Source organism: Eleutherodactylus coqui, chromosome 12 (genome assembly GCF_035609145.1).
Source record: "Eleutherodactylus coqui strain aEleCoq1 chromosome 12, aEleCoq1.hap1, whole genome shotgun sequence".
NCBI lineage: Eukaryota > Metazoa > Chordata > Amphibia > Anura > Eleutherodactylidae > Eleutherodactylus > Eleutherodactylus coqui.
In genome coordinates, this window is record NC_089848.1 from 99,835,440 (window position 1) to 99,861,835 (window position 26,396).

A 26,396-nucleotide genomic window follows, 5' to 3' on the forward strand; every position below is an offset into this window, starting at 1 on the left:
GTGAGCCAGCAGTCACGTGACTGCCGGGATCCCCTGGCACAGCAGAGCCGCAGGGTCCTAGCAGACCCCGATCAGCTCTGCTAGTGACTATTGTGACTACAGGGGGATGCCCCAGCTACAGTGGAAAAGTGTGTAATAAAAAAAACCAAAACATGATATATAATATGTATGGTATCGCATTACAGGGTGCATATGGCGAAGGTTTTGGTTGGCGACGGCTTTGAGTTAATATCTTTCATATATATATTTCTATTTTTTTTCTGTAATTTTGTTTTACTTATTTACGTAATTATTTTTTTACTATCTATGTCCTCCATGACGTCATATAAGACCTCTGAGGGACATTCATATATTTGTTTTTTTCTGACACTTTCCTACTGTAGCTGGGGCATCCATAGGAGCTCCAGTTACAGGGAAAACCACCCATGTAATAACATTAGTCACTGGCAGAGCTGATTGGGATCTAGTACAACCCTTAAGCTCTGCTATAGCAGGGAATCGCCACCTCGTGTAGTGGAAGTTATACTTCCACTTTCACTTTTTATTACATATCGCTCATTTAGTGCGGAGTACTAAAAAAAGGGTTAAAAACCCCTCCTGCCTTCTCCTCCAGGTTATCAGCTGTGACTAGCAGCTGACAACCCGACCTTCTTCTGATTGATTGCAGAAGCAGGGGCTTTAACCCCCCGCCGTATTTTTACTATCAGCTGGTTTAAAGCCCAGGACCAAGTGCCGTAAATTTACAGTGCTTGGTCCTTAATGTGTTAAAGAACAGCTCCATAATAAGAGGTCCCATTGATACGGACGTGTTTTCAGTACGTGCTCAGTCTGTATTTTTCATTGAACCGATTACGAACGCATCGAATTAACCCCTAAAGGACCAGGGTGTGTTGGTCCCAAAGGACCAGACACTTTTTGTGTGATGGTTTTACTGCCGTTTTTTTTTCTGTGACCTAAAGGTCTATTTATTTTATAAATTTTTTCATTGACTTTTTTTTAGTTTTATTAGGGGTAAAAAAAATATATATATTTTTTTTTATTTATGGTTTATTTTTAAAGTTAGTACATTTACACTAAGGTGCAGGAATGGGTTCCTTATTTTGCTTCGGACGTTTTGATATAGAATTTGTATAGTCTCGGATTACAGGGTGCATATGGCGACAGTTTAGGTTGGCGTTAGTTGTGGGTTGTTTATATATACTTTGTAATTTTTTTTTTTACTTATTTTTTAAGTTATTTAACATCTATGTGCCCCATGACGTCTGGAGGTCATTCACATGATGGGGAAAAAAAAAAAGGAAACTTTTCCCTTGTAGCTAGAGTATCTATAGGAGCCGCATCCATAGGAGCCCCAGTTACAGGGGAAAATATCCTCCTGTAGCGATAATAGAGCTGATCTGGGTCTTCTAGGACCTGCAGCTCTGCTGTAGCATGGGGTACCCGGCAGTCACTACATGATACTCATTGAGCGCTATGTAACCTGTAAAGGAGGAGGCAGTTAGAAACCACTTCTCCTCCGGGTCCTCGGCTGTGACTAACAGCTGAGGACCTGACCTACTTCTGCTAGACTGCAGGAGCTTCAATCTCGCCCTGTATTTTTACTATCAGCTGGGATTAAGGCCGCCTGAATACAGGCGGATTTGGATTGCGAAATCCGCAGTGGGCGCCCGCAGGCAATCCACTGTTTCAGCCATCCATACGTATGCAAAAAGAAAATCATCGGCGCATTTCCTATTTTCGCCCGTTGAAGTCTATGAGCGAATTAAAGAAAAACAAAAAAAAATAAACCAAGCAGCGAATACGCGGTCACATCCGTATCGGCTGCGGCTTCTTTGTGCCCCTTGTTTTCTGCGGGTTGCGACCAAAGTGGCGTTCCTGTATTTTCTTAGCTGTACATGTGAAAAACACAAACAAAACCCAACGCGCCAAATACATACGGTACGTTTTTCAGAGCCCCCCACCGTCCGCTCACTCGCGAACTGACAACCGTCCGGCTTCAGTCACGGCCATAATAGTTGTCCCTCAGAGACCCCAACAAGTTATTACACGAGAACAAGAGCTTCTGAAGACCAGTAATAACTTGTGCGCCGATATATCACGATATACACTAGGCGATACTGCTGGGCCTGCGGAGCGCGCGACCCCTATTCCCGCCATCTACTCACTTTTCGTTACCTCAGCGACGTCGTGGGCGCGCGCCTGGGAATCAGAAGCGGCAGCGAGCATGCGCGCTCCCGGCCCGCGCTGTGAACTCTCCCTGAGCCCCGCCCACCTCTCTCAGGCTGCGCTGACACCTTCCTCATCCTACCCACAATGCCCAGCGGCACCGGAGAACGGCGGCGGCTGATGGCGGCCATGTTGTGATGTGATTGCCGCTTGTTTTCCCCCCTCCCAGTCCAGGTGTGCTGACCGAATCCCGGAGACGAGCGGATCCGTGTGAGAAGGAGGAGCCCGGAGCAGCATGGCGGCGATGCTGAAAGGTACGTGCTGGGCGGGCTGCGGCCTGCGCCATTGTGAGGCGGCTCGGGCCTTGTAGACTAACGGGAGGCGGCCTGTGCCTCTTCTCCGTGGGCTTGTATATATTATATATACGGGATTTATTTACAGGGGGTTCAGCAGTATTTATTATATATCACCATGGAAACGGTGTATGAGAGAAATCCGTAGTCGCCGCTCCAATCCGTTACGGTCTGTCGCCCGCGCGACTTACATCGCGACCGCCGTGATGTGCCAGTCTGTCTACCAATGGCTGCTCGTGGCATCCTGATCCGTTAAGTAGGATCGCTGTTCTCGCGGCGCGGATTTTACCGGCGGCGGTTTCATATCCACGTTGCAAAAAAGAATGTCGCTTCTCAATGGCCGGGCTCATAAGATGGCGGAATACGCCGAACCGGTCTGCTGTAGGCGGCCATTTTGCCGCTTACATGAATTGCACTAAAAACGCGTGCAAAATAAAGCGCTGCATGTGCGACCTCCGTGCGTATCACGTGCGCGCACGCGGGAACGGCTGGGACTGGTTTAGTGAGCGCCGCCTCAGCCAATCAGAGCAATGCCTTGCTGGAGGCGGGGTTTACAAGCCCTGTTACCAGCAAGAGATAAGCTAAGGACTGCGCGGGGGGGACCGGACGGAGCCTGCGAGGTAGGAGACCCCCGAAAATAAGACCCTCAGCCTCTCTTGGGGCAAAAAGTAATATGACAGTCTTCTTTTCGGGAAAATGGTAATTATTCCGGCTGTTTAACCCCTTGCAGTGTGGATGACTTGTCTTTGGACCCGTTATCAGTAGTTGAGCTGCGGGGGAGGGGGTTACTGCTAAGGACCCCGTCAATCAGCCGATCTCAGCCCCTCCCCCGCGCTCACTGCAGCTGGCGGATGTTGACAGATGTCCGCATTGGGGGCGGAGCCGGATCTGCAGTAAAGCTGCCACTTCTATCGTAGGTCCGGCCCCGCTACAGTGAGATCAGCGGATCCCCGGGGGTCCCGGACCGCTGCTGGGGAATGATCGATACTGCAAGGGGTTAAATGCCTGGAATCCCGCTGCAGTGCAGATTCCATAGATGCGCTAAATCCACTTCCAAATCTGTAGGAATATGTGCTGAAGAGTCCGCCGCCGATTCCTTCATGTGAACTCGCCCTTAAGGCCCCCTGCACACGGGATTTCCCGCAGAATATCCGCCCGTACACGCCTGCATTACAATACGCAAACGCTAAATTACGGGCAGAAAACAAATCGCGGCGCACAGAAATCTCACTCCCTGGCCGCCGGCTCCGGTCTGCGCATGCACCGGCACATGAAAGAGCCGGGGCCGTGGGAGCAGGTGAGTGCCGCGCTGCTCTCAGCAGGCGCTCGGGTCGGGCCCCGGTGCGAGAATTCTCGCAGCTGGATCCGACCCGGCCGTCTGCAGGCCTCCACACAGGTGACAGTCGCATGATCTTATCGCGTTGCTACAAATCGCTTCTATGTGAAGCTCATGCTTCCTACAGGTTCCTTCACACACGTGATGTTTTGTAGTATGCAACCACCCGACACACAAACCTGGCCGGTCCGGCGATACGCCTGCGACTCATGAGGTTTGTAGCCTATGTTTCCCTATGGAGCCTTCCTCTCTGTTGGATCGCACGAAAACGCCATTTTTGTGCGATGCTACTTTGACAGCGGGAAATCCTATGGTCAGCCTAATGTAAGCCCCGGCTGCAGGAAAAATATAAAAAACCCAGATCCATCACCTTAGACGTGCTCTCCGCCGATGTCGCTGCTCCCTGCGTCCCAGCACTGTTTCTCTTAATCTTCGGGCCGGGGATTGAAAAATTCCGGCCTCCTGGAAGCCAATCACAGCCATTCATCGAGCACTGGCTGTGATTGGCTAAGTGTCAGCCAATCACAACCAGCGCTTCCAGGAGGCGGGGATTTTTCAATCACCAGCCAGAAGATGAAGAAGAGAAACAGTGCCGGGACCCGAGGAGAAGCTGTGGCTGCGACCCGGACAGCGCGGGAGAGGTGATGTACCATTTATTTTTTTCTATACAGCAACAGTTTTTTTTGTGGTAGGGCTTTCAAGCCCCCACACCACCCCGAAAATCCTCGCATGTGATGCTACAAAGTCGCGGTATAGCTGCAAGAAGACATAGTGATATCGCTGCATTTTTCTCACGTGTCGCCCGTGTGCCGGAGGCCTCAAGGGGTTGTCCTGCTTCAACATGGCTGCCTATATTAATCTGAACTATGCCATGTATTCAGGAAGGCGATGCTTCGGCGGTCACATGACTTCCTGTGACGTCACAGCAATCACCGGGACCACAGCGGGGCTGGAGCCTGGCAGAGGGGTACGTATACTGCACTTTATTATAATACAGACAACACTATTGAAGCGGAGGATCCAGACATCCCTGGTTAAAGGGGTTGTGCCGAGATAGAAAGGTATTTCCCATCCACAGGATAGTGTATAATGCTGGTCGCTAAGGGTCCGACCTCAATAAGGCCATCGAGCCGGGCAACCAGGGACCCACATGTCTTCCCATAAACGGAGTGGCGGTTGTGCGTTAGAAATTGCCAAAATCAAGTGCTCAGCGATCTCCGATACTGGAAGCGAAGGGAGGGTCAGCGCTCATCCTGTCATGCGGTGAGGGTCCCAGCAGTTGGACCCCCAGAGACTTTTACTCTATCATGTGGGTAGGAGATGGCGTTCTGTCTTGGCATCTCACATGGGGTGTGAAGAGACGCGGTTGCGTGCCGAGCGCCTGTATGACCCCCAGCGAGTCTGCTCCGTGAGTCGTCCTCTAATGGACCCCGTACACGACGCTCGCCGGTGATGCCTGCGCCGCTCAATGTGTAACCCACGTTGGTTTAGCATCTGCAGAATGGGGCTAATCCGCCCGTGGAGCCGTGGCATCTGCAGACGGACGAGGCTCGGGCTTAGATACGGGCGGGAGGTAATGAGGCTGCTTGACGTTGGATTGGGATGGTGTGAATGAGACCTTGTTGGCCTCTGATTTCTGACTGTGACGCCCCCTGATGGTGTATGGCTTGAAGTGTTTTTTGCTTTACTCCCCTCCTCGTGTGTGACGGCTCCGCTTTATATCTCCGCCTTTATTTATTACACTATTTGGCCTTTTATGTGTAATTCTGACTCTTCAGACATTGAGTTAAATGGTCAATAACTTTTTAACAAGCTTGTGCTTATGTGATGGTCCATGTAATAACTAGTAAGTGCAAATTAGTTTATTTACCTAAAATTACATTTTTGTGCTAAAAAAAAAAAAGTCCCTCTTCGTTGCTGACTACTAGAGTTCTCTGAATCTTCAAACCTTCTGTCCACTGCCTGTTGTCATGTGAAGTCTGTCTCTAGTAACAGATAAAACTCCGTAGCACAGGATATGATGGGTGAGGATGTCTTCAGCGCTGTTCACGCGGGACAATTATTGCACAAAAGTTGCTGAAAGAAAAACAAAAATGTGAGCTGATTGTTACGTCTGAATGCAAACATTGTTTCCTTTTTATTTGTCACTCATTTTCAACCAGCAAAAAAAAATAATCCCTGCCTTCTGGCGTAAACCCTCCCCACTCAGTATTTAACTTAGTGTGAAGCGCTGAGCGAGAAGTCAGCGATAATCAGTCTGTCTAAACGCTCTGCACAAGCGCTAACAGCTTAGCGGTGGCATCGGCGCTCGTGCAGTCGTTGAGCTGACAATCCTGTGTAAATGAAGCATTATGATGCCTGTGAGAGTTCAGCGAGGAAGAGGTAGCTGCAGAGGGATCGAGACTTGGATAGATGTGACTGCTGCTAATTGAATGCTTTACAGCTGCTGAAATCACATCTACACTGCTCAGTACTGCTTTATAATGTCCTCCATGGTGCTGTTACTTATGAGAGTGTGCTATAGAGGGAAAGAGATCCTGCTTTCCTATATGTATAGTGTATGTAGACATCATAGCAGCAGTCTACACCCACCAGCTCTGTCTGAGTGGTGGGTGTAGACTACTGCTATGTTATCTTCTGTACACCACTCACAGAAGGGAGCAGAATCCCTTCTTCTCTGTGTGCACTGTATGGAGACATCATAGCAGCAGTCTACACCCACCAGCTCAGGGGTAGAGAAGAGATTCTGCTCCCCTATGTGTGCAGTGTATGGAGACATCATTGCAGCAGTCTGCACCCACCAGCTCAGGGAAGACTGAGAATCAGATGTATAGCTTGCAGAAGGAGAAACTGGTGATTACTACAGGATACGAGTCGTGTAACGTCTAGATATAGTGATAGCGTTATTCCTCATGTATGCACCTGGAGACTTATTCTGAAATTGCATGCAGCGCTTTTTCTTCTGTCCCATACCCGGGCAGTTGGGTATAAAGTGGGTGGAACCCATTGCAGTCGACGGGGTCCGCCTAGTGCTGTTCAGTTCCGTCCAGAGACAAAATCATTTGGCTGCAGGAAAGCTGTACCCCGAGCGCGGGTGTGAAACCACTCTTAGGCCACCTGCACATGACCAGGTGAGATTCCACATGTGGAATTCGATCCTGTGTCCGACTAGTGACCCCCGTGTACCTGTCCGGATTCTGCTTTACTGTACTGCAGATGTGCCGGCCGGCGCACGTGGGCAGTACACATAATGCTGTCGCTAGGCAATGATACGGATCCTGTGACCTGTCCGCGATGACCCCAATGGAAGCCGACCGCATGGAACCCGCCTTCAAATAAAGCATGCAGCGATTTATTTATTTATTTTTAATGTAAAAAACTCTTTTCCATAGCATGCTATGGCAGGTATTTGCTCCGGATGCCCGCTCCAAATTCATCAATGCAAATCGGGCTGTGTGCAGGCGGCCATACTCTGTTATTCTTCCTGGAAATGTCTGAAGAAAGTGGCCACTTGATTTTACCATTCCTCTGCTCTAAGAGGGGTGAAGACTGAATTAGATCAGAGCTATAAGGTTGTCTTGAAGGTGGGCACTGATTGGCTGGTAGTAATGGTTGTCATTTAGGGAGTTTTACCCCTTAGTTTTCTGTCACTACTACTTTTCATGAGACAGTAGGTCAGCTGTTCGCCCTTCATCCCACCCCGACTACCCAGCTTACTTTCCCGGTGGAAGCCGCAGCCAGCCATACAGTTTTTGCCCGGGGAGTGCAGCTTTGCATGAATGACCATCCTGTATTAGCAGGATAGCACAAGGTACGGCAGGATGGGAGCCGCTCTTACCGGGCATCTTTAGTCTGAGTTCTAGAAGAGGTCCCACTCTATGATGATTAGTGCTGTGATAGAGGCTATGAACCAGGCTCGTGGTCTTGGCACAACCCCTTGAAGACTAAATTATGTTCTACCATGCTGTATATTGAGTATAAAACCAGCCGATACCGGACTGGGCACATGGATCTCAGGTCTTCTTCCTTCCTCTTTTTTGTACGGCTGGGTGGTGACTGCTGCTCTTGGTCTTTTTGTGGTATATGTAAGCAAAAGGTTTATTTAACCTTTTAGCTCCCCAGGATGTATATGGACATCCTGGTTGTGTGGGGTTTGTATTAAATGGCGTCAGCAACCGAGCCCGCTGCATACACATCCGGTATAAACTGCCTTTACCCAGCCGTAACAGCCATCATCAGTGTTCACGCCAGTCGCAGCTATCCCTTTAAATGCCCCAATCAACATTCAAGGGTCCTTTGATGAGATTGTGAGGTGCTGTCTGGGTGTCATGGCAGCTGGGAGCCTTCTGAAGGCCCTCTGGCCTGCCTTGAATTTCTGCATATTAAGACGGACCCATGGCCTGTCCTAACAGAATGCCTGCAGAAATACTATTATACTACAATACTGAAGTATTGCAGTATATGGTATAAGTAATGAAAGGATGACAAGTTGAAGTTCCCTTTGGCAACTAAAGGTAAAAAGTGATTTTAACAAATATTTTTTTTTTTATTGTTAAAGAGTAATTCTTTGAAAAAAAAGCAAAAACCTCAAAAACCTTTTTCCCGTATCTTTTTAATAAATCAGTTGAGAAGGCCCTGCAAGAGGCCATCTTCTAACATGCAGGAGTAGGCTAGTCCTGCTAGAATTTTTGGTTTCGGACTACTGTTCTTGGAGTCTGAGGGTCCATTGTCTTGCAAATAACCAGTTAGGAAGTCGTGGATTAAAATACGGTTTCAGATGTTTTGTGCCGTGATAATCCGACACATCTCGGGGACTTGTGCTGCCGGCTTCGAGGAATATTCCTGAACATAATGTCTCTTGGAAATAAGTGGTGGAGAGCGTTTACTGGTAAACACTTGGGTTATTTCCATGCTTCGGAGGGAGGATGAGAAGTTCCATCATGAAAGAGACCAGCAGACGCGGTTCTGATGGAATAACATATTTGTTTTCCTGATTTTGGAGTTTTCTAACCCGAAGTTTGAAGTCAACCTTGCAGGGACATTTCATACAACTCAATCGAAGCGCTATTGTTTCATCTTCAATACTTGTGACTGTATCTACGTTATCGGCTCCTGACAGGGTTTTGACTGCTTGCTGCAGGTTCCCCATGGATTTGCTTTGAAATGTCTACTCTTAAATGAGTTTAAATCTGATTTCCCATCGGAGTACTACTCCACGGCGTACGGAAGCTAAATAGGAAGTGTCGCTGTACCACGAGTCAATCCACATGGAAATCCAAGGTTTATGGAATCGATCGTTCAGGGATGTGATCCCCAAACATTCCCAAGATATTCCTATTGGATTTAGTGCTCTAATTATTCACTCTATAGAAGTTACACATGAGTACTATACCTTTCCATAGGACATCGTGAGGAATGGGCGCAGATATACTTCACTGCAAGTTAAAGGGGTTGTCTCACGCCGAAACGGGTTTTTTTTTTATTCAATAGGCCCCCTGTTCGTCGCGAGACAAACCCAAGGGATGGGTTAAAAAGAAAAAAAAGTTTATTACTTACCCGAATCCCCGCGCTGCAGCGACTTCTTTCTTCCTTTACCAAGATGACCGCCGGGATCTTCACCCACGATGCACCGCGGGTCTTCTCCCATGGTGCACCGTGGGCTCTGTGCGGTCCATTGTCGATTCCAGCCTCCTGATTGGCTGGAATTGGCACACGTGACGGGGTGGAGCTACGAGGACCAGCTCTCCGGCACAAGCGGCCCCATTCACCAGGGAGAAGACTGGACTGCGCAAGCGCGTCTAAAAACGCCATAAGACAGCGAATTTAGATGGATCCATGGCGACGAGGTCGCTAGCAACGGAGCAGGTAAGTGAATAACTTCTGTATGGCTCATATTTAATGCACAATGTACATTACAAAGTGCATTAATATGGCCATACAGAAGTGTATACCCCACTTGATTTCACGAGACAACCCCTTTAAGTGCCCTTAGATAAAAGTTAGTCCAACCCACTGATTGTGATGGAACCACCTGACCATTGGATGTGTATGATTGTGTCCCCAGCTCCTGTCTGGCAGATGTTGGGGGTAGAAGGGTTGGCCATGTTGGATTTCAACATGTCCAACCTTTTGTTTTCACAGGAGATAAAGGCCCATTTACATTAAACAAATGTTTGGTAAGCGATGCCCAACACTCGTCCCCACAAGTACTCGCTCCCATGCTGTTACACAGGAGCGAGTATCACTGGCTCACTCAGCGGGGGGAAGGGCGACTGGAGGAGATCTCACTCCTTGCTCTCCCCTGCCCCTCCCCATTCACTTTAGCAGCGGCCATTCAATAATGAACAGCTGCTGTTTACACTAAAAGATCACCGCTTAAGCTGCATAATATCCTGAACAATGATCGTTCAGTGTAAACAGCAGCCATTCAGTACTGAACGGCCGCTGTGGTAAGTTAATAGGGGAGAGCGAGGCGAGAAATCTCCTACAGCCACCGCAGCCCCCTGCTGGCTGCTCTGTGAGCGAGCCAGCGATCCTTGCTCCTGTGTAACAGCACAAGTATGCGTGGGGACGAGTGCTGGGCATTGTTTGCCCGACATTCGTCCAGTAAGGGGCCTTTAGTCTCTACTAAAAGTGTCCTGAAGTGGCTAATTCCTTTGCCTCTCTGAGGATGCATTGTGGGTATGGAGTGGTCAGGAGGGTTCAGCCACTTGTAGGAGCGCATGTCCTGTATGAAGAGACTGACGTCCTCTCTTAGCTCCCTACCACTGAAACATTGAGGATTGGAAATCTATCCCCATTATACACATTCTCCAGATTGGTAGATGTTCCAGAAGTCCCATCGCCACCACACAGACCTTTATAATACACCGACCCTTTTATTTGAGCCCGGCCCTCTTATGATTGCTGCTTTCCCGCTCGAGAATTCTCCCCGTGACTCCGGAGCGTGGCATAAAATCACGTGACAAGTTTTTCGTGGATCTGATTCAGTGTGAATCCACATTAGATGGGAAAATCCAGCGATCCGAGTGACTTCCAAGAGGCCGGGTCATCGGAGCTAGACTAGCCGGGACCGGGATGTCGCTGCCAACCTTGTGGGGTTTTCTCATGTAACCATGTGGAGAGTATACCGAGAATGGTGTGATCAAGGAAAAACAACCAGCAAGAGGGGATCCTGTGGACGGAAAGCACTTTTGCCGAAAGGGGTCAGAGGAGGATGGCAGGAATCGTTTTGACCAACAGGCACTACACAGACAAGAGCAGTTGAATACAACGCTGATGATCAAACTAATGTGTCCAAATACAGAGTCTGCTTTTCCTTAGCACGGATGAACGGGCGAGACTCCAAAAGACCATGAAAATTGTATCACCGAGCAGCGCAAAGGGATCACCTGATCAGATGAATCCAGACTTTTGTTGCCCTGTGCAAATAGGAGGTCAGAATTTGGCACAAGCAGCATGAATCCATGACCCCTTCCTGTCAGGCTGTTGGGGTAATGGTGTGGGGAATGTTTTCTTCGAACACCCTCTGATACTTGTGGATGGACCCATTAGGTATTGAATGTCAATAAATATTCTATGTATAGCTAGTTATTATGCCTGTTTTTATAGTTAGAGGCCGGGTGACCGGTAAATATAGCAGCGCGTTCCCATCTCTCCTATTAAAAGCCGGGATGGAAATACCCCTTTAAAGATGTACTATCATTCTACGGGAATTCTAACCCAACCCCCACCGCTTTTCCCATAAGATCAGCGCCGCGTTTTGAGTCTTGATTGAAATGCTGATGTACTGGACATATTCTTTCTTGTAGGTGATTATATGCGGAGATGCATTTGGGACCTTCTTAAAGCAGGGTGAATTTGTTAATAAGGTCCTTTATGTCAGTACAACCCTTCTACGAGAAGCTCGGCTCGTATCCACAAGCCATCCGAGTAATCAATACGAAGCTATATATATATGATGAGTAATGAGGACGCCGGCCATTCAGTACTTTGCGGATTATATCATGATGATTCTCGGCCATTGATTATGCTAATTACCTGCAGTGATTGGCTGATTATAATCTGATAACTTGGTTTGGATAATCCTTTGGGCTCCCCCCCACATACATTCTGCTGTTATCTTCAGTTCCTTGGGAGGAGGTCTGGGAACAGGGAATACCCCCATTCACAGCTGAAGGTCGCGCCCTACGGGAAGCAAGAGCTGCATTAATCGCATTGAAATGGATATACAGGGGTTGACGCTTCACTCTATCTCTGCATACGTAGTCCGGTCACTAGAATTACGTTTGTAGGTTACATTTTCAGTAGGCAGCGCAACTCTTTATAATAGATCCCACAATAATGATTAATGTGCTCTATACTTTGTCGCTGTTTTAGGCTGGGCTCACACTGCTGGATTGGAATTGCAGATTCCGCCATCAGTGTCTGCGGGAAAACGTGGGCATTGAAAGGCATGCGTCTTCGATATTTATTTATTTTTTCACATTTGTGGATACGAATTGCGGATTCCATGAGCAGAAGAAAAAGCACGGCAGGCTATATTTTACCGTGGAATCTGCATAGATGGTCTCCATTTATGTCAATAGAGGCGTCCAACCTGTAGCCAATACGCAATTAACATACAAAATAAACTGTAATGCACGTGACGGCCTGCGAGCCTCCACTCATCCGCAATACAGTCAAGTGCCGTACGCAGGATCACCGGCTGGGCTGACAGCTGGGGTCCTTGTGAGCCCGGCCTAAGGCCTCATGTCCACGGGCAAAAGAAGAATTAAAATCCGCAGCGGAATTTAACTCTTCTCCTGCACGCGGATCCGCATCCCATAGGGATGCATTGACCACCCGCGGGGTAGATAAATACCCGCGGATGGTCAATAAAAGTGATTTAAAAAAAAAAAAGGAGCATGAAAAAATCTGGACCATGCTCCATTTTCGTGCGGGTCTCCCGCGGGGACGGCTTCCGCAGGTTTCTATTGAAGCCTATAGAAGCCGTCCGGATCCGCGGGAGACAAAAATCAGAATTTACTCACCTGCTCCGGATCTTCCCTTCGCCGCGGCTCCATCTTCTCTCCGTCGCGGCCGGATCTTTTTTCTTCGGCCGGCGCATGCGCGGGGCACGCCACCGACGTGCCCTGCGCATCCGCCGGGCCGAAGAAAGAAGATCTGACCGCAACGGAGAGAAGATGACGCCGCGGCGAAGGGAAGATCCGGAGCGGGCGAGAGGTAAGTTAATTCTTATTTTAAGCGCTCATGTCCGCGGGGCAGGAGGGACCTGCTACGGATTCTACATGGAGAATCCGTAGCGGACCTGATTTTCCATGTGGACATGAGGCCTTAGTGTCACATGTCCATTTGTATCTCTTTACTACCAAAGCATACATTAAATGGGCATTTACTTTTTATCAAACAACTTGTGCTTATAGGATGGCAAAAGTGCATATTGCGTTATTTACCAAAAACAACATTTTTGTGCTGGCTGCTGGGCCTCTCCCATCCTACTAATTTGCTGGTCACTGCCTGAAGTCCGTCTCCAGTATCAAACAACCAATGGAACAATGATATCTGGCTGCCTGGTGACAGCTCGAGTTCATATCTAATAACCGATAACAGGATGAAAAGCAAGAAGTGAAGGCGGGGGACAACGTGTGCTACCCATAGAAGGATTTTGGGAAGGAAGTAGAGATTGACACACAGATGCTGCTGCACCTAATAGTGAGCGATTTACTGTTCCAAAGTTACTGATATCACATGCTGCTATATAATGTCCTCCATGATGTTACTTATGAGGATATGCTAGACAGACAGATAAGAGACCCTGCTCTCCTATGTGTAGTGCAAGCAGACACCATAGCAGCAATCTACTACCACCTTGGAGAGAACCGATAATGAAGAGATGGATCCTGCAGAGGTGAAAACTGGTGATAAATGCAGGATACACATCTAATGGCCAGATATAGTGTTATTCATCATGTGCACACAGCAGCTTGTGCTGAAAAAGGGAAATTACAGCTAAGTTTTAACTTTCTGTGCCTGCACATAGGAAAACTGGATCTAGTGGGTATAGACACCTGCTATGTTGACGGTATGTTGTACACATAGGAGAGTAGGATTTCTTCTATTTACTCAGAAGCAGCAGCATCGTGGAGGACATTATACAGCAGTGCTGAGCAGCGCAGATGTGAATCCCAGTACTGGGATGGGATAAAATGCTAGAGCCTTCTGCATCTGCTTTCTTTTCCTCTTCGACAATTGATGGAAATAACATGTTGGTTAGGGCTGGTTTAGTATATTTAAACGGAGCATCGTTGTGAGAATGAATGAACCTTAATCCGATCGTTTATCTCCATCCAGTTTACCACACCATAACCCTTGTTCACAGGCTCGGGAACAAACTTTTGCTTGGTAGATAATTCGATCGTGTAAAATGGTCTTTAGGCCTCATTCACACTTCAGTGTTGGAATTAGTCTTTTTTTTTCTCCCTTTTTTTTAAAGGGGTATTTTGGTAAGGGGGCATGTTTTTTTCACCTAATTTCTAGATGGGTGAAAATTGTTAGATGAGTGGGGTTCTGACCACTAGAATCCCCACCAATACCGAGAATGGAGTGGGTTACCATTGGCACAGCGTTCGATCACAGTATTTATCGCTGCTCCGACTGGAGTGAATGGAGAGCTGGCCGCAGATGTGTGCTAGTGCTCCATCCATTTCCGTAGGACTGATGGTAATAGTCGAGTGCTATGCTCTGCACTTCTTGTCAGCCGCATTGAAATGAATGGAAGCCGGCACTCCATTCACAGTGATGTCACTCCGGTGGGAGCTGCAATGCAGAAGTGGGGCAAATGGGACCCAAGGGGGGGCGCCATCCCTTTTAACTTGTCCATCTTCCTTTTTGTGCAGCCTATCTTGTGCATCCAAGCCTGTATAGCAAGGGCTGAAGTGGCTCGGACACCTAGTGCAGGGGGTGTAATGCTAACGAACTGAAAATAATTAAGGGGTTTTCCATGGAGAATATTGATGACCTATTCTTAGCACAGGTCCTCAATAGTTGATCAGCTGGGGTCCGTAGCTTGGGACCCTGACGATCAGCTGATTGTGCACCCGCTGTAATAGCACAGGGGTTGGAGCGGAAGTCTCTGCTCCGACCCCTGTGTAGCCTGTAACTGCAGGCACAGCTCACCTTGATTTCAATGTGTAATTGCAGCGCTGTCAGCGGGCGCTCGATCAGCTGATCCATCGGGATCCCTAGCGACGGACCCCAGCCGATCAACTATTGATGACCTATCCTGAGGATCCATAGTATTCTGCCTGGAAAACCCTTTTAACATTTTTCTTTGTGCTTTCGGTTCAGCAGGTTGACTGCCGTCCTCTTCACATTCTGCACGTGATCACCACTGACAATAAAGCATATAGCTGGCAGCAAAGACATTGACTGACGGCGAATTACCGTTAATATTTCATGTGTATTGTCGAGGGTTAATTTGTTCAAACAGACTGGTCAGTTATGTTGTCGGTTCCAAATTGACCTAAGCAGGAGGAGCGCTCCTTTGAGAGTCAAGGTACTGACCATACACGGTATATGGTGAAGTAATGAACTCTAAGTCTTTATTGGCATAGTCTCAGTTTATATAGAAGATCGCCCACGCAGGGATGCGACCTCTGGTAATACAAGGAATAACCTCATGATTTCCATACATCTTAAACTCATGACTTCTATATCTGACAATAAACTTATGACATTTAGGCTTGATATATGACTTTTAAGAAATAGCTGATTTCACATGACTTTCAGACAACATATTAATTTTTAAAGAACTGATGACTCTCTGTGGTCAAGCCATCTGCTATGGTGAACTTCCTGATTCCACTTCGGTCAGACGTAGACCTTCAGTGTAGGCAGAAACCACAGGTTACTTCCTCAAAATCAGTCATGACTTCTGTTACACATACAATATATTGCTAAAATATTCTTTTTGCTAAAATAGATTGATAAGCATATATACGGTACTCATTTTTGATAAGCGACATTTATTACTTTCTTTACAGCCCCTATTGGCCCTTATCATTCCCCCATTTTGGACATCAGGAAGTCACACACAGGAATGACAATTATGGGGAATTTTGAGGCTGAGTTGATCCAGAGGAAGGCGAAAACCTTTTTAGGAAAAAGCCAATTATCCTTGTATAAAAGGGAAAAATTCCTTCCTGACCCCAAATATGGCGATCGGAACAAGTCCCAAGATCACAGCCGACATCTGACTTTTTAAAATGTATTATTGTTTTCATGAATCTAAACAAATCTCTTATCATTTATGTGAAACATAAAGTGTATGTTTGACCGCATCACAATGGAACAATATTCATATACATTAAGAAAGGTATTCTCCTGGAAAACATTGCTCTCCTCTACATCACTATCGTTATGCACTATTGAATATATATCGCGAAGTGTCTTTACTGGGGTGGGGATAGACAGTAAGCAAGTCCGTAAAATATCTTCCCCACTCCGAAGGTTGGGCATGCACATGTGGGAAATATTCAGTACGTTTTTTGCAAAGTATTCCCACATGTTGTCCTTCCGCCCAAACAGTCCATCTTCTTCTTACATCGACAGTTGATGAGGAATTGTCCCGAAAAGAGAGTAGTCCAAGAAAACAAAGGGTAAATAATACACCTATCCAGACTATCAATGCTGGTGTCCAGGTTGCCATCCCCCTCCCCCACCCTGGGTTGGGCTTACTCTCCACCCCCCTCGTGGTGCTGAGGCGTTGGAACTTTCTTGCAGTGTGAGGCATGGATCCAAGTGGGTTTGCCTTCTAGCTTGACCGAGGTGGGAGTGGTTAACAGCACTTGGTATGGTCCGTCAAAGCGAGGTTCCAAAGTCTTTCTGACGTGTCTCTTTACCACCACCCAATCTCCGGGATTCAGAGAGTGGGATCCTTCCAAACTATCAGGGTCTGCAATAGAAGAGAAGACTAGGTCGTGCGTTATTTTTAGCTTTTGGCATAAATCCTGCACAAAGGAAGTAACTTTATCATGACCCAGGGATAGAGCTTGGGGGTGATACAGTCCTAACCTGGGCACGGAGCCAAAGAGAATCTCATAAGGAGACAGTCCTGTTTTCCTATTTGGCGTGGTTCGTACTGAGTAGAGGGCCAGAGGTAGGCACTCGGGCCAAGGTTTTCCTGTTTCAACCATGGCTTTCTGTATCTTAAGTTTGAGGGTGCCATTGAGCCTTTCTACTTTTCCGGAGCTCTGCGGATGATAGGGGGTGTGAAACGCCTGTTCTACTCCTAAGGCGGACATGACTTCCTTCATTACCTCACCAGTGAAGTGAGTACCACGGTCGCTCTCAATGGTCTCTGGTACCCCAAATCTGCACACTAACTCTGACACAAGTTTCTTTGCAGTGGCCTGGGCAGTGGCCTTCGGGACCGGGTAGGCCTCAGCCCACCCAGAAAAGAGGTCAATGCATACCAGGACATACTCATACCTTCCTGATCTGGGCAGCTGGATGTAATCTATCTGTAGTCTCTGGAAGGGGTACAAAGGTCGCGGAGTGCACTTCCGAGGGGTCTTTACTACTTGACCGGGGTTGTGTAGTGCACAGATTTCACAAGCCTTGACGTATGCCTTTGCCATCCTGTCAAATCCCGGAGCGTACCACATTTTCTCCACCAGGGCTACCATGGCATTACGAGAAGCGTGCACCTTTCCATGAGCCAAAAGGGCCATACTAGGATAGGCAGCCGCAGGTAAACACATACGGGAACCCATCATCCAACCTTCATTTCCTTTTACTGCCCCTGCACTTGCCCAGCGCTCCTGCTCTTGCCCTGAGGGGAGTAGGTCCACCTCCTTCTGTGGTGGGACAGAGAGGGTCTGGTCCTTGGCAGGGGGATCAGGATCCTCCTCCGCTGGGCAGGACCTGGTCTGAACTCTGCACACGGGTGCCCTCCAGTCCAGCAGGGCTGCAGCCTTAGCTGCTCCGTCTGCCTTCTCGTTGCCTCTGCTTTCCAAGGAGTCCCCTCGGGTGTGTGCCTTTACCTTTATTATGGCTACCTGCTTCGGGAGCATGATAGCTGACATTAAACTACTTACTGCCTCACCATTCTTTATCGGTCTGCCTTGAGCTGTTAGGAAGCTCCGCGCGCGCCAAATCGGCCCATAGTCATGCGCAACGCCAAACGCGTACCTGGAGTCCGTGTAGATATTAGCAGTGACTCCCCGGGCTAACTTGCAGGCCTCGGTCAGAGCGCACAGCTCCGCTTCCTGTGCTGACATATGTGGGGGCATGGCGCGGCCTATCAGTACTTCATTCATTGATACTACAGCAAACCCTGTCACAAATCTGCCCATCTCATTCTGGTATCGTGATCCATCCACAAACATTTCAAGGTGGGGGTTCAGGAGAGGCTTATCTGTGACATGAGCAAATCCAGCTGTCTCCTGCTCCATCAGAGCAGCACAGTCATGCTGGTGCTCGGTGTCAAAAGCTTCCTCTTCGCCTAGGGAATTGACAAAAAGTTGATCCCCTGTGCTTACTCCCCCTTTTGAATCAGTGTCACCTAATGGCAGTAAGGTGGCCGGATTCAAAGTTGTGCAACGTTGAAATGAGACATTGGATGAAGAGTGTACTGCAAGTTCCATTTTAACCTGTCTAGCAAGAGACAGATGTTTACGGCTCACCTGTGTCAGAATTCCATGTACGTCATGGGGCGTGAGGACCACAAGAGGGTAGTCTAGGACCACCTCAGAAGCTTTCTCAAGTAGTGCTTGTACAGCCAGAACTGCTCTTACACAGGAGGGTGAACCCCTGGCTACTGCATCAAGATGTGCACTGTAGTATGCTACAGGGCGCTTTTTGTCACCATGCTCTTGTGTGAGGACGGCAGTAGCATGTCCCGTCATCTCAGTCACGAACATCTGGAAGGGTTTATCATAGTCAGGCAGACCCAGTGCTGGAGCACTGGTAATCTGTATTTTCAGCTGATAAAAAGCTGACTCGGCTTCCGGAGACAAAGCAAATGGCTTGGAACTCAGGCAGTCGTACAGAGGCTGCATGGTCATGGAGGCAGAGCGAATCCACGGCCGACAATATGAAACTAACCCCAGAAATGTCCGCAACTGAGCATGGGAGGTAGGGAGTGGCATGTCCTCCACCACCTTGGTACGTTCTGGCGTGAGGTGTTTTGTACCAGGACCTAGGCAGTGACCAAGAAACACAACATGAGATTTGCAAAACTGTAATTTGTCTTTACTGGCTTTACACCCGCTGTCTGCAAGAAAACAAAGAAGGCTGAGTGAGGCCGCAACGCAGGTAGGTCTGTCCGGTGCACAGAGTAGGAGATCATCAACATACTGAAGCAGGGCCACACCTGGTGGGACCGTCCATGCATCAAGTACAAGCCTCATACATCGGGTGAATTGATTTGGGCTGTTTTGTGCCCCTTGTGGTAGGACAGTCCAGCAGTACTGTTTTCCTCGGAACGTGAAGGCGAACAGGTACTGGCAATCGGGGTGGATCGGGACGGACATAAATGCATTGGCTAAATCGATCAGAGTGTACCAACAGGTTCCGGATGGTATGGTGGACAACAGAGTGTAAGGGTTGGGGACCAAAGGTGTTTCTAGGATGGTCACCTTATTGATTTCTCTTAGATCGTGAACCATCCGGTAGGTATCAGGTTCGCCTTTCTTCCCTTTCTTTTTAACCGGGAAGAGTGGCGTGTTAGCGGGTGAGACGCAAGGTTTTAAAGCATTCAAGGCACATAACTCTGTAATAGTGGAGGCTATTGCGTCTTCCTGTGCCATGGCTAGGGGATATTGGCGGATCATGGGGGCTTTTTCCCCATCTTTGAGATATACCATGACTGGGGGTACGTGGAGATGGCCCAAGTCTGTCTTCCCTTTTGCCCAAAGGGTCTCTGGCACTGCTGAGAGAACCTGTGTATCTTCTGGGGTCAACACATATACAGTACAAGAAGGAGGCGGAGTGACCAAGTCTGCTGCCATGAGACAGAATACTTGGTGGTCGGCCGCAGAGGTACTGACATGAGCCTCACCGGAAGGATGGAGCTGAATACAGCACCCCAGGGGTCCCATCACATCGGTTCCCATGATGCAATCCCCAGCGGGTGACACCAGGAAGCGAGTGAGGACTCGTGACCCTTGAAAGGAGACTTCTATGGGCTCGGTCTCACGCATGGGTGTTGGTTCACCGGACACTCCAACGGCTATGGCTATGGAGTCTGAGAGGGGAATACTAAGGTCGTTGACTTGTGAGGTACTGACACATGATTTAGTAGCCCCTGTGTCAATTAAAAAGGGCACCTCCTTCCCCTGGATTTTTAGAGGCTGAAAAATTTGTGGCCCACGTGCGTCAGTAACTATAAGGGACACGGGGGAAGGAGTGCCAGACCTTCATTGGTAATTGGTATACCCGTTGTTTCCCTGTGGGCGGGATGATGTGGTAGTGGCCGTACTTCCCTGTTGCCCCCTTTCGTCTGACATGTTCTGTCTAGGGCGTTTAGGGGCTCTACAATTACGGGCCAAGTGTCCAGTCTTCCCGCAGTTATAACACTTACGGGTCTCCCGCCTGGGGTCGTTAAGTCGGACTGTGTCCCCCTCCATGGTGTAATGTTTAATCATAACACACTTTGCGTGGTCTTCTGTGTCCATGACAAATCCTACAGCTTTCTTATATAGATCACGCGGTCTGGCCTGTCGCCAATCGGGGGTACATGCTTTAACGCGTTCAGACAGGCGCTTATCTATTCCTTGCATAAAGGCTTCACAAAAAGCAGCATTACGTATTGCTTTTGGACAATCATATAAACCCAGATCTCTGCCAACTTCCTCTAAACGGCCAAAGTAACATTCAATAGACTCGCCCTTGTTCTGTCTACACTGGGTTAGGGCTGTACGTCTCTCTTGGGCTTTATCCTTAAACCAGGCTTTAACCTTGTCAACATATTGAGTACCACTAAGTAATGTCTGGGGGTCATCTGGGCGATCTTCAAGACCACAAAATTGAGCAATACTATTGTAAAGGCCCAGAGGACATTTTACATTCATAAGACATTCCATATCTGTCCAAGTGGCAGAGTAGTTTTTCTGTATGACTTCCAACTTTCTATGGAAAGCTGCTGGCTCTGTCTGGGGATCGGGCAGTTGCTGACACAGTGCCATCTGGTCTGTGGCGCTCCAGGGTCGCCATGTAGTGACTGTAGACCCGGGAGTTGGTCTATGTGCGTCCATGGGTCTGTCATTAGAAGACGATGGTCTGTCAGTGTCCTCTTGTCTGACCGTGCCCAATGCTGGACTTGGTCTGTTTGGTTCTCTATAATGGGTAGTGGAGGTTGTAACTGGGAACAAGGGAATCGGTTGTCTATACTGATCCCTGCGACGTGGAGTCCCACATACTGTACAGAGTTCTTTAAAACAGGCATTCTGTTGACCACAACGTGGACAATCCCAAGCCGGACCTCTATTTACTTCAGGGCTCGGGGATCCTGATTGAGGGCTGTAGGGAGGTGTATCCATCTGGGCAGTAGCCTGTGGATACGTAGGAGGCAAGGGCGGCAAATTGGGATACAGAGAATTAAAGGGATTATTAGGAGACATTGGTGGAGCGGCCGGGACGACAGGAGAGACTAATGGAACCGTAGGGGTTTCCATGGGAACGTCTATTGGTGGCCGGGGCATAGGACAATAAACTAAAATGCCCTCGCCTCGGGACTCGGAGTCCCAGTGTTCGTCTTCTGCTGTTTTAGAGCAGTCCAGAATAGCCTTCATGCCTTTTTCCAAACCCTTATTTCTTATTTCCTTTCTATGCTTATCCTCATATTGTGACCAAAATTCATAATTGAATGTTCCCGCCTTCTTAAGGCCTATACGTTTGTAAACTTTATAGGCTTGTCTGCAAATGTCCTCCCCTTCTCTATCTTTAATTATCTCAATAGGAGTCTGATATATCTTAGATTGTTCAGACCCCATCTTGACCACTTCCAACTATTCTTCACTAAGTATACAGGACGTATATTTCACACAGTAAACTAAGATAATCACTGAGACTATCTGGGAACACACAGTTCCCTGTCCCGGAATAGATTTACAGAACTAAAACGTGGTCAACTTCAAACACTAGGATTCAGGGGAGACCAGACTTCGCCTCTTAGGGAACTTTTAGTAATATTATAACAGATCCAGAGTAACAATATGACTGCCAGAAATGAGACTATAACAATAACAATTATTTCAATCTCCAATACAGACAACATGACTCTTTAAGTCCCAATGAGTGAGTTCTTCCGTCTAGGACAGTTAAATGAACTTATTCACTCTAAAATATGGACGGGGCAGAAAATATAGGAAACAGGCAACAACATACCTCTAGTCCGTTAGAGACACACAGATCAAAAGAATCCAGACTGTATAATAGTAAGATAAGCTCTTACCTGTACACCGGTGTTTTAGTCTGGGGTCTCCGAATCCAGTATCCACGTCAACGGGCCAGGAGTTTGTTTCAGTCTACTGGTTGCGATGTCCCGTAAAGGTAAGCCCCGCCCCACGTTGGGCGCCAAGAACTGTCGAGGGTTAATTTGTTCAAACAGACTGGTCAGTTATGTTGTCGGTTCCAAATTGACCTAAGCAGGAGGAGCGCTCCTTTGAGAGTCAAGGTACTGACCATACACGGTATATGGTGAAGTAATGAACTCTAAGTCTTTATTGGCATAGTCTCAGTTTATATAGAAGATCGCCCACGCAGGGATGCGACCTCTGGTAATACAAGGAATAACCTCATGATTTCCATACATCTTAAACTCATGACTTCTATATCTGACAATAAACTTATGACATTTAGGCTTGATATATGACTTTTAAGAAATAGCTGATTTCACATGACTTTCAGACAACATATTAATTTTTAAAGAACTGATGACTCTCTGTGGTCAAGCCATCTGCTATGGTGAACTTCCTGATTCCACTTCGGTCAGACGTAGACCTTCAGTGTAGGCAGAAACCACAGGTTACTTCCTCAAAATCAGTCATGACTTCTGTTACACATACAATATATTGCTAAAATATTCTTTTTGCTAAAATAGATTGATAAGCATATATACGGTACTCATTTTTGATAAGCGACATTTATTACTTTCTTTACAGCCCCTATTGGCCCTTATCAGTATCGTTTCCTAAGTGTTTCTGAATGATATATTTAATAGTCGTCTTAACAAGATCTTTCTCTTCGCAGACGATGACTTTGATCAGTTTGATAAGCCCGGCGCAGAAAGATCTCGCAGGCGAAGAACGAAGGATGACGACTTGGACAGGTGCTTATGTTCCTCCCTCTGATAAAGCGTTCCCTGTGATGTCATTTTGTTTTGTCGCTCTACATGTTATAATGAAGATGTTGCGTGCGCTATTCATCGCAGCAGGAAAAGGAGAATTTGACTAATCTTACGGAAGTACATACCAAGAAATCTTGCAGACAGATTAAGAAGCTTTTCGTCTGTGAACTATTTTTGTTCCGGAGGCAAATCTGCTCGTCATTTTTTTTATTGTTACTTAGATGTTCTGCATCAGCTTGTACAAGCCCTTATTATGGAAGAGAAACACATAGAGGTCTGACTAGGCTACTAATTTAAAGGAACTTAAAGAGAATGTATCATTAGAATATGACTAGAGATGAGCGAATATACTCGTTTCGAGTAATTACTCGATCGAGCACCGTGATTTTCGAGTACTTCCGTACTCGGGTGAAAAGATTCGGGGGGCGGGGGGAGGCGTGGCGGAGCGGGCAGTAGCAGCGGGGAACAGGGGGGAGCTCCCTCTCCCTCCACTCCCCGCTGCAACCCCCCACTCACCCACGGCGCCCCCCGAATCTTTTCTCCCGAGTACGGAAGTACTCGAAAATCGCGGCGCTCAGGCGAAAAAGGGGCGTGGCCGAGTAGGTTCGCTCATCTCTAAGGCCTCCTTCCCACGAATGGATTTACGCCGCGTAAATTCGCGGCAAAAATCCGCTGCGTTGCCCGCAGCTATTAGGTTCTATTGAACCTAATAGCACAATGCTCACGATGCGGAATTCCACCGCGGAATTTCGCACCCTGAAATCTCCCGTCCTCACCCGCGGCATGTTCTATTTGCCGCGGGTGTACGCGCTGACGGCTTCCATTGCAGTCAATGGAAGCCGTCCGTTCACGCTATCTCCCGCTCTCTACAGCGGAAGATAGCGTGAAAACGCTTCCCCGCCTACCGCCGCCGCGTCATATGACGCGGTGGGCGTGTCACATGACGCGACGGTGGTGGGCGGGGAAGCGTCTTCACGCTATCTTCCGCTGGTAAGTATGGGGTCTCTGGGGGGCGCCGAGACGGGCTTCACTGCGGAATATTCCGCAGCGGAGCCCGTCACGCTCGTGTGAAGCCGGCCTAAATATGACCTATTGCCTATATTAAGTTATATTACAGATTTTAAGATTTCCTGCCAATTACATATACACATACACCCACATATGCAGATTGGCTCAGGAAATGTCTACGCACTTTCAATGGTGGTTATCTATGCCCTTATTAAAAACCAAATTGAGTTATGGCAGCTATATGTAGTATTATGTCTCTAAAGATATCACTAGTTTCATAATTGCTTGTGGCCGTCGGGAGAGTCAAGTAAAATGGCAGATACGCGCAGAACAATCCCTGTGGACACTGTAACCAATGGTGGTCATGCTGTAGTTTATCGAAATCCGAAGTGTCTGTGTTACGTCAAAAATGTATGGCCGTTTAAGGACCGCTGAGTGTACCTTGTGATTGACGTCTTGGTGGCCCGTGCGGTAGGGCTGCTCACACCAAGATGTCAAATGACCCGTGACGTCCTATGACGGAGGAATTAAATGACTAAGCCCACACAGTTATGGATTCATCAAAGAATTCCTACCTGATAGGTATCAGGCATCTTTATTTATAGCCCTCTTACATTGGGGTGTCAAAACAACATTGGACAATTAACCCTTTCCAATCCACTGTCTGACCTGTGAAGACATTATGATTTAAGGCTGTACAGCTCTGATGTTGGAAGACGTCTGGGTTCTCTTACTGTATATTGCCAGCCTCTCTGCTGTTGGAGCCTATCCATTGTGTCAGCTCATGCAGTACTGGCTTTAGCCATCATATAGTGCCGTTGTGTAACGGCAGAAAAAGAGTAAGCCCCCTAGGCAAACCAGGATACAAATTGGATTGGAAAGGGGTAACCATGCAAGCTTATTGGTTAGTTTTCAATCCAAAATACAAAAATTTAAGCAATACTGGCCCCCAACCCAGCAAAACCATTCCGATCTTAGAAACTCCTGCAACGGTCATGTGACTCCTGGAACTGAAGTGGTGGAGACAGAGGCGGTTGCGCTGTACTAGGAGCCCATTTAATGGACGAATACTGTTTTTATTTATTTATTTATTTTTTATTCCGACCGTTCCTCAGCCAATGCGCTTTTTAACTATTTGAAAACCTCTTTTAAGGCAGAACTGTTAACCCCTTTGAGGCACACTACAACAGTACAGTGCTCTTAAAGGAAGTTTGTCCCCTGTGTTCTACATATCCAGCTTATCATTGCATATGATTGGTGGGATTCTTAGTGAGGCCCTCAGTGATCAGACATTTATCACCTATCCCATGGAAAGTTGGGAGGACCTCATATACATTTGATAATCGAATTTGGCAACTGATCTTGATATTACAACACACTTTTATGGAGATATCCACCCAAATCCTCAAACCTTCTAGATGAAAACAGAATCGTAAACCTCAATTGTTAACATTGTATATGTAATTCAATAGAAATTAGAAGTATATGGCAGTAGAGTAGCTCCCCATAGATCATTACAGGTGCTATATGAAAGTTGAGTTGTACTGAGATATAATACAGTCATGTAGATAAGGCCTACAAGAAGTATGAATGATTCTGTAGATATCATTGCTTTAGCACCAAGATATCACGGCTCCAGTGATTGCCAATGCGCCCAGAAACTTGAAAATGCCAACAAGAATTTACATTCTTGTTGCCATTTGTGACGAGCCCCGCTGTACCTGAAGGAAACTGTTGTCTGTGTACAGAGGCCTCCACCTCCTTCCCTCACCCTGCAGAGTCTCCACTCCTTTTGTCTTGGCTACTTCCATCTTCCAGAGCCGGCCTGTGGATAAGATGCTGTTGAGTAGCCCGAGAGCGTATGTCTCAGTGCATGATTAAGAAACCACTGACTTTGTGCTGAGAGAGCATGCTGGGACCCGCACATCAGATTACCTTTTTTCATGGGTCGTAACTACCTAAGATGTGTAGCAACACGCAGATCCAGGCCAATGAGACTGGCTACCTGCTATGGAGCGTTCCCATCAGAGAGCCTTGTTGTGACGACACGTGACCTTTCCATTGTATGATATTACATTAGATTGCGGATCTCTTCATTATGTTTTAGTGTGATAGTTATAATGGGTGTCCGTATAATAACATATCACTGACCTGGAGGCGCGGCGGATGGGGGCTGTCGTTA

At 47.5% G+C, this 26,396-nt stretch overlaps 2 protein-coding genes across 5 annotated transcripts in view; one reads left to right on the forward strand and one right to left on the reverse strand.

The window, feature by feature from the left end:
* The window catches only part of CNPY1 (canopy FGF signaling regulator 1), a 164,959-nt gene extending 162,729 nt beyond the window's left edge, over positions 1–2,230 (reverse strand). Inside the window, exon 1 of one of the 2 annotated variants that reach the window (XM_066584589.1) lies at positions 2,166–2,230. The gene's annotated coding sequence lies outside the window, so the exon portion shown is untranslated. The remainder of the gene's footprint in view (positions 1–2,165) is intronic. The other variant, XM_066584590.1, reaches the window with a different exon arrangement.
* Positions 2,231–2,271: 41 nt separating this feature from the next.
* RBM33 (RNA binding motif protein 33) overlaps positions 2,272–26,396 on the forward strand; it is a 107,827-nt gene continuing 83,702 nt past the window's right edge. For all 3 annotated transcript variants that reach the window (XM_066585053.1, XM_066585054.1, XM_066585055.1), the window contains exons 1-2: positions 2,272–2,480; positions 23,110–23,188. In XM_066585053.1, the coding sequence (XP_066441150.1) occupies positions 2,462–2,480; positions 23,110–23,188 (98 nt within the window). In that variant the 5' untranslated portion in view covers positions 2,272–2,461. The remainder of the gene's footprint in view (positions 2,481–23,109; positions 23,189–26,396) is intronic.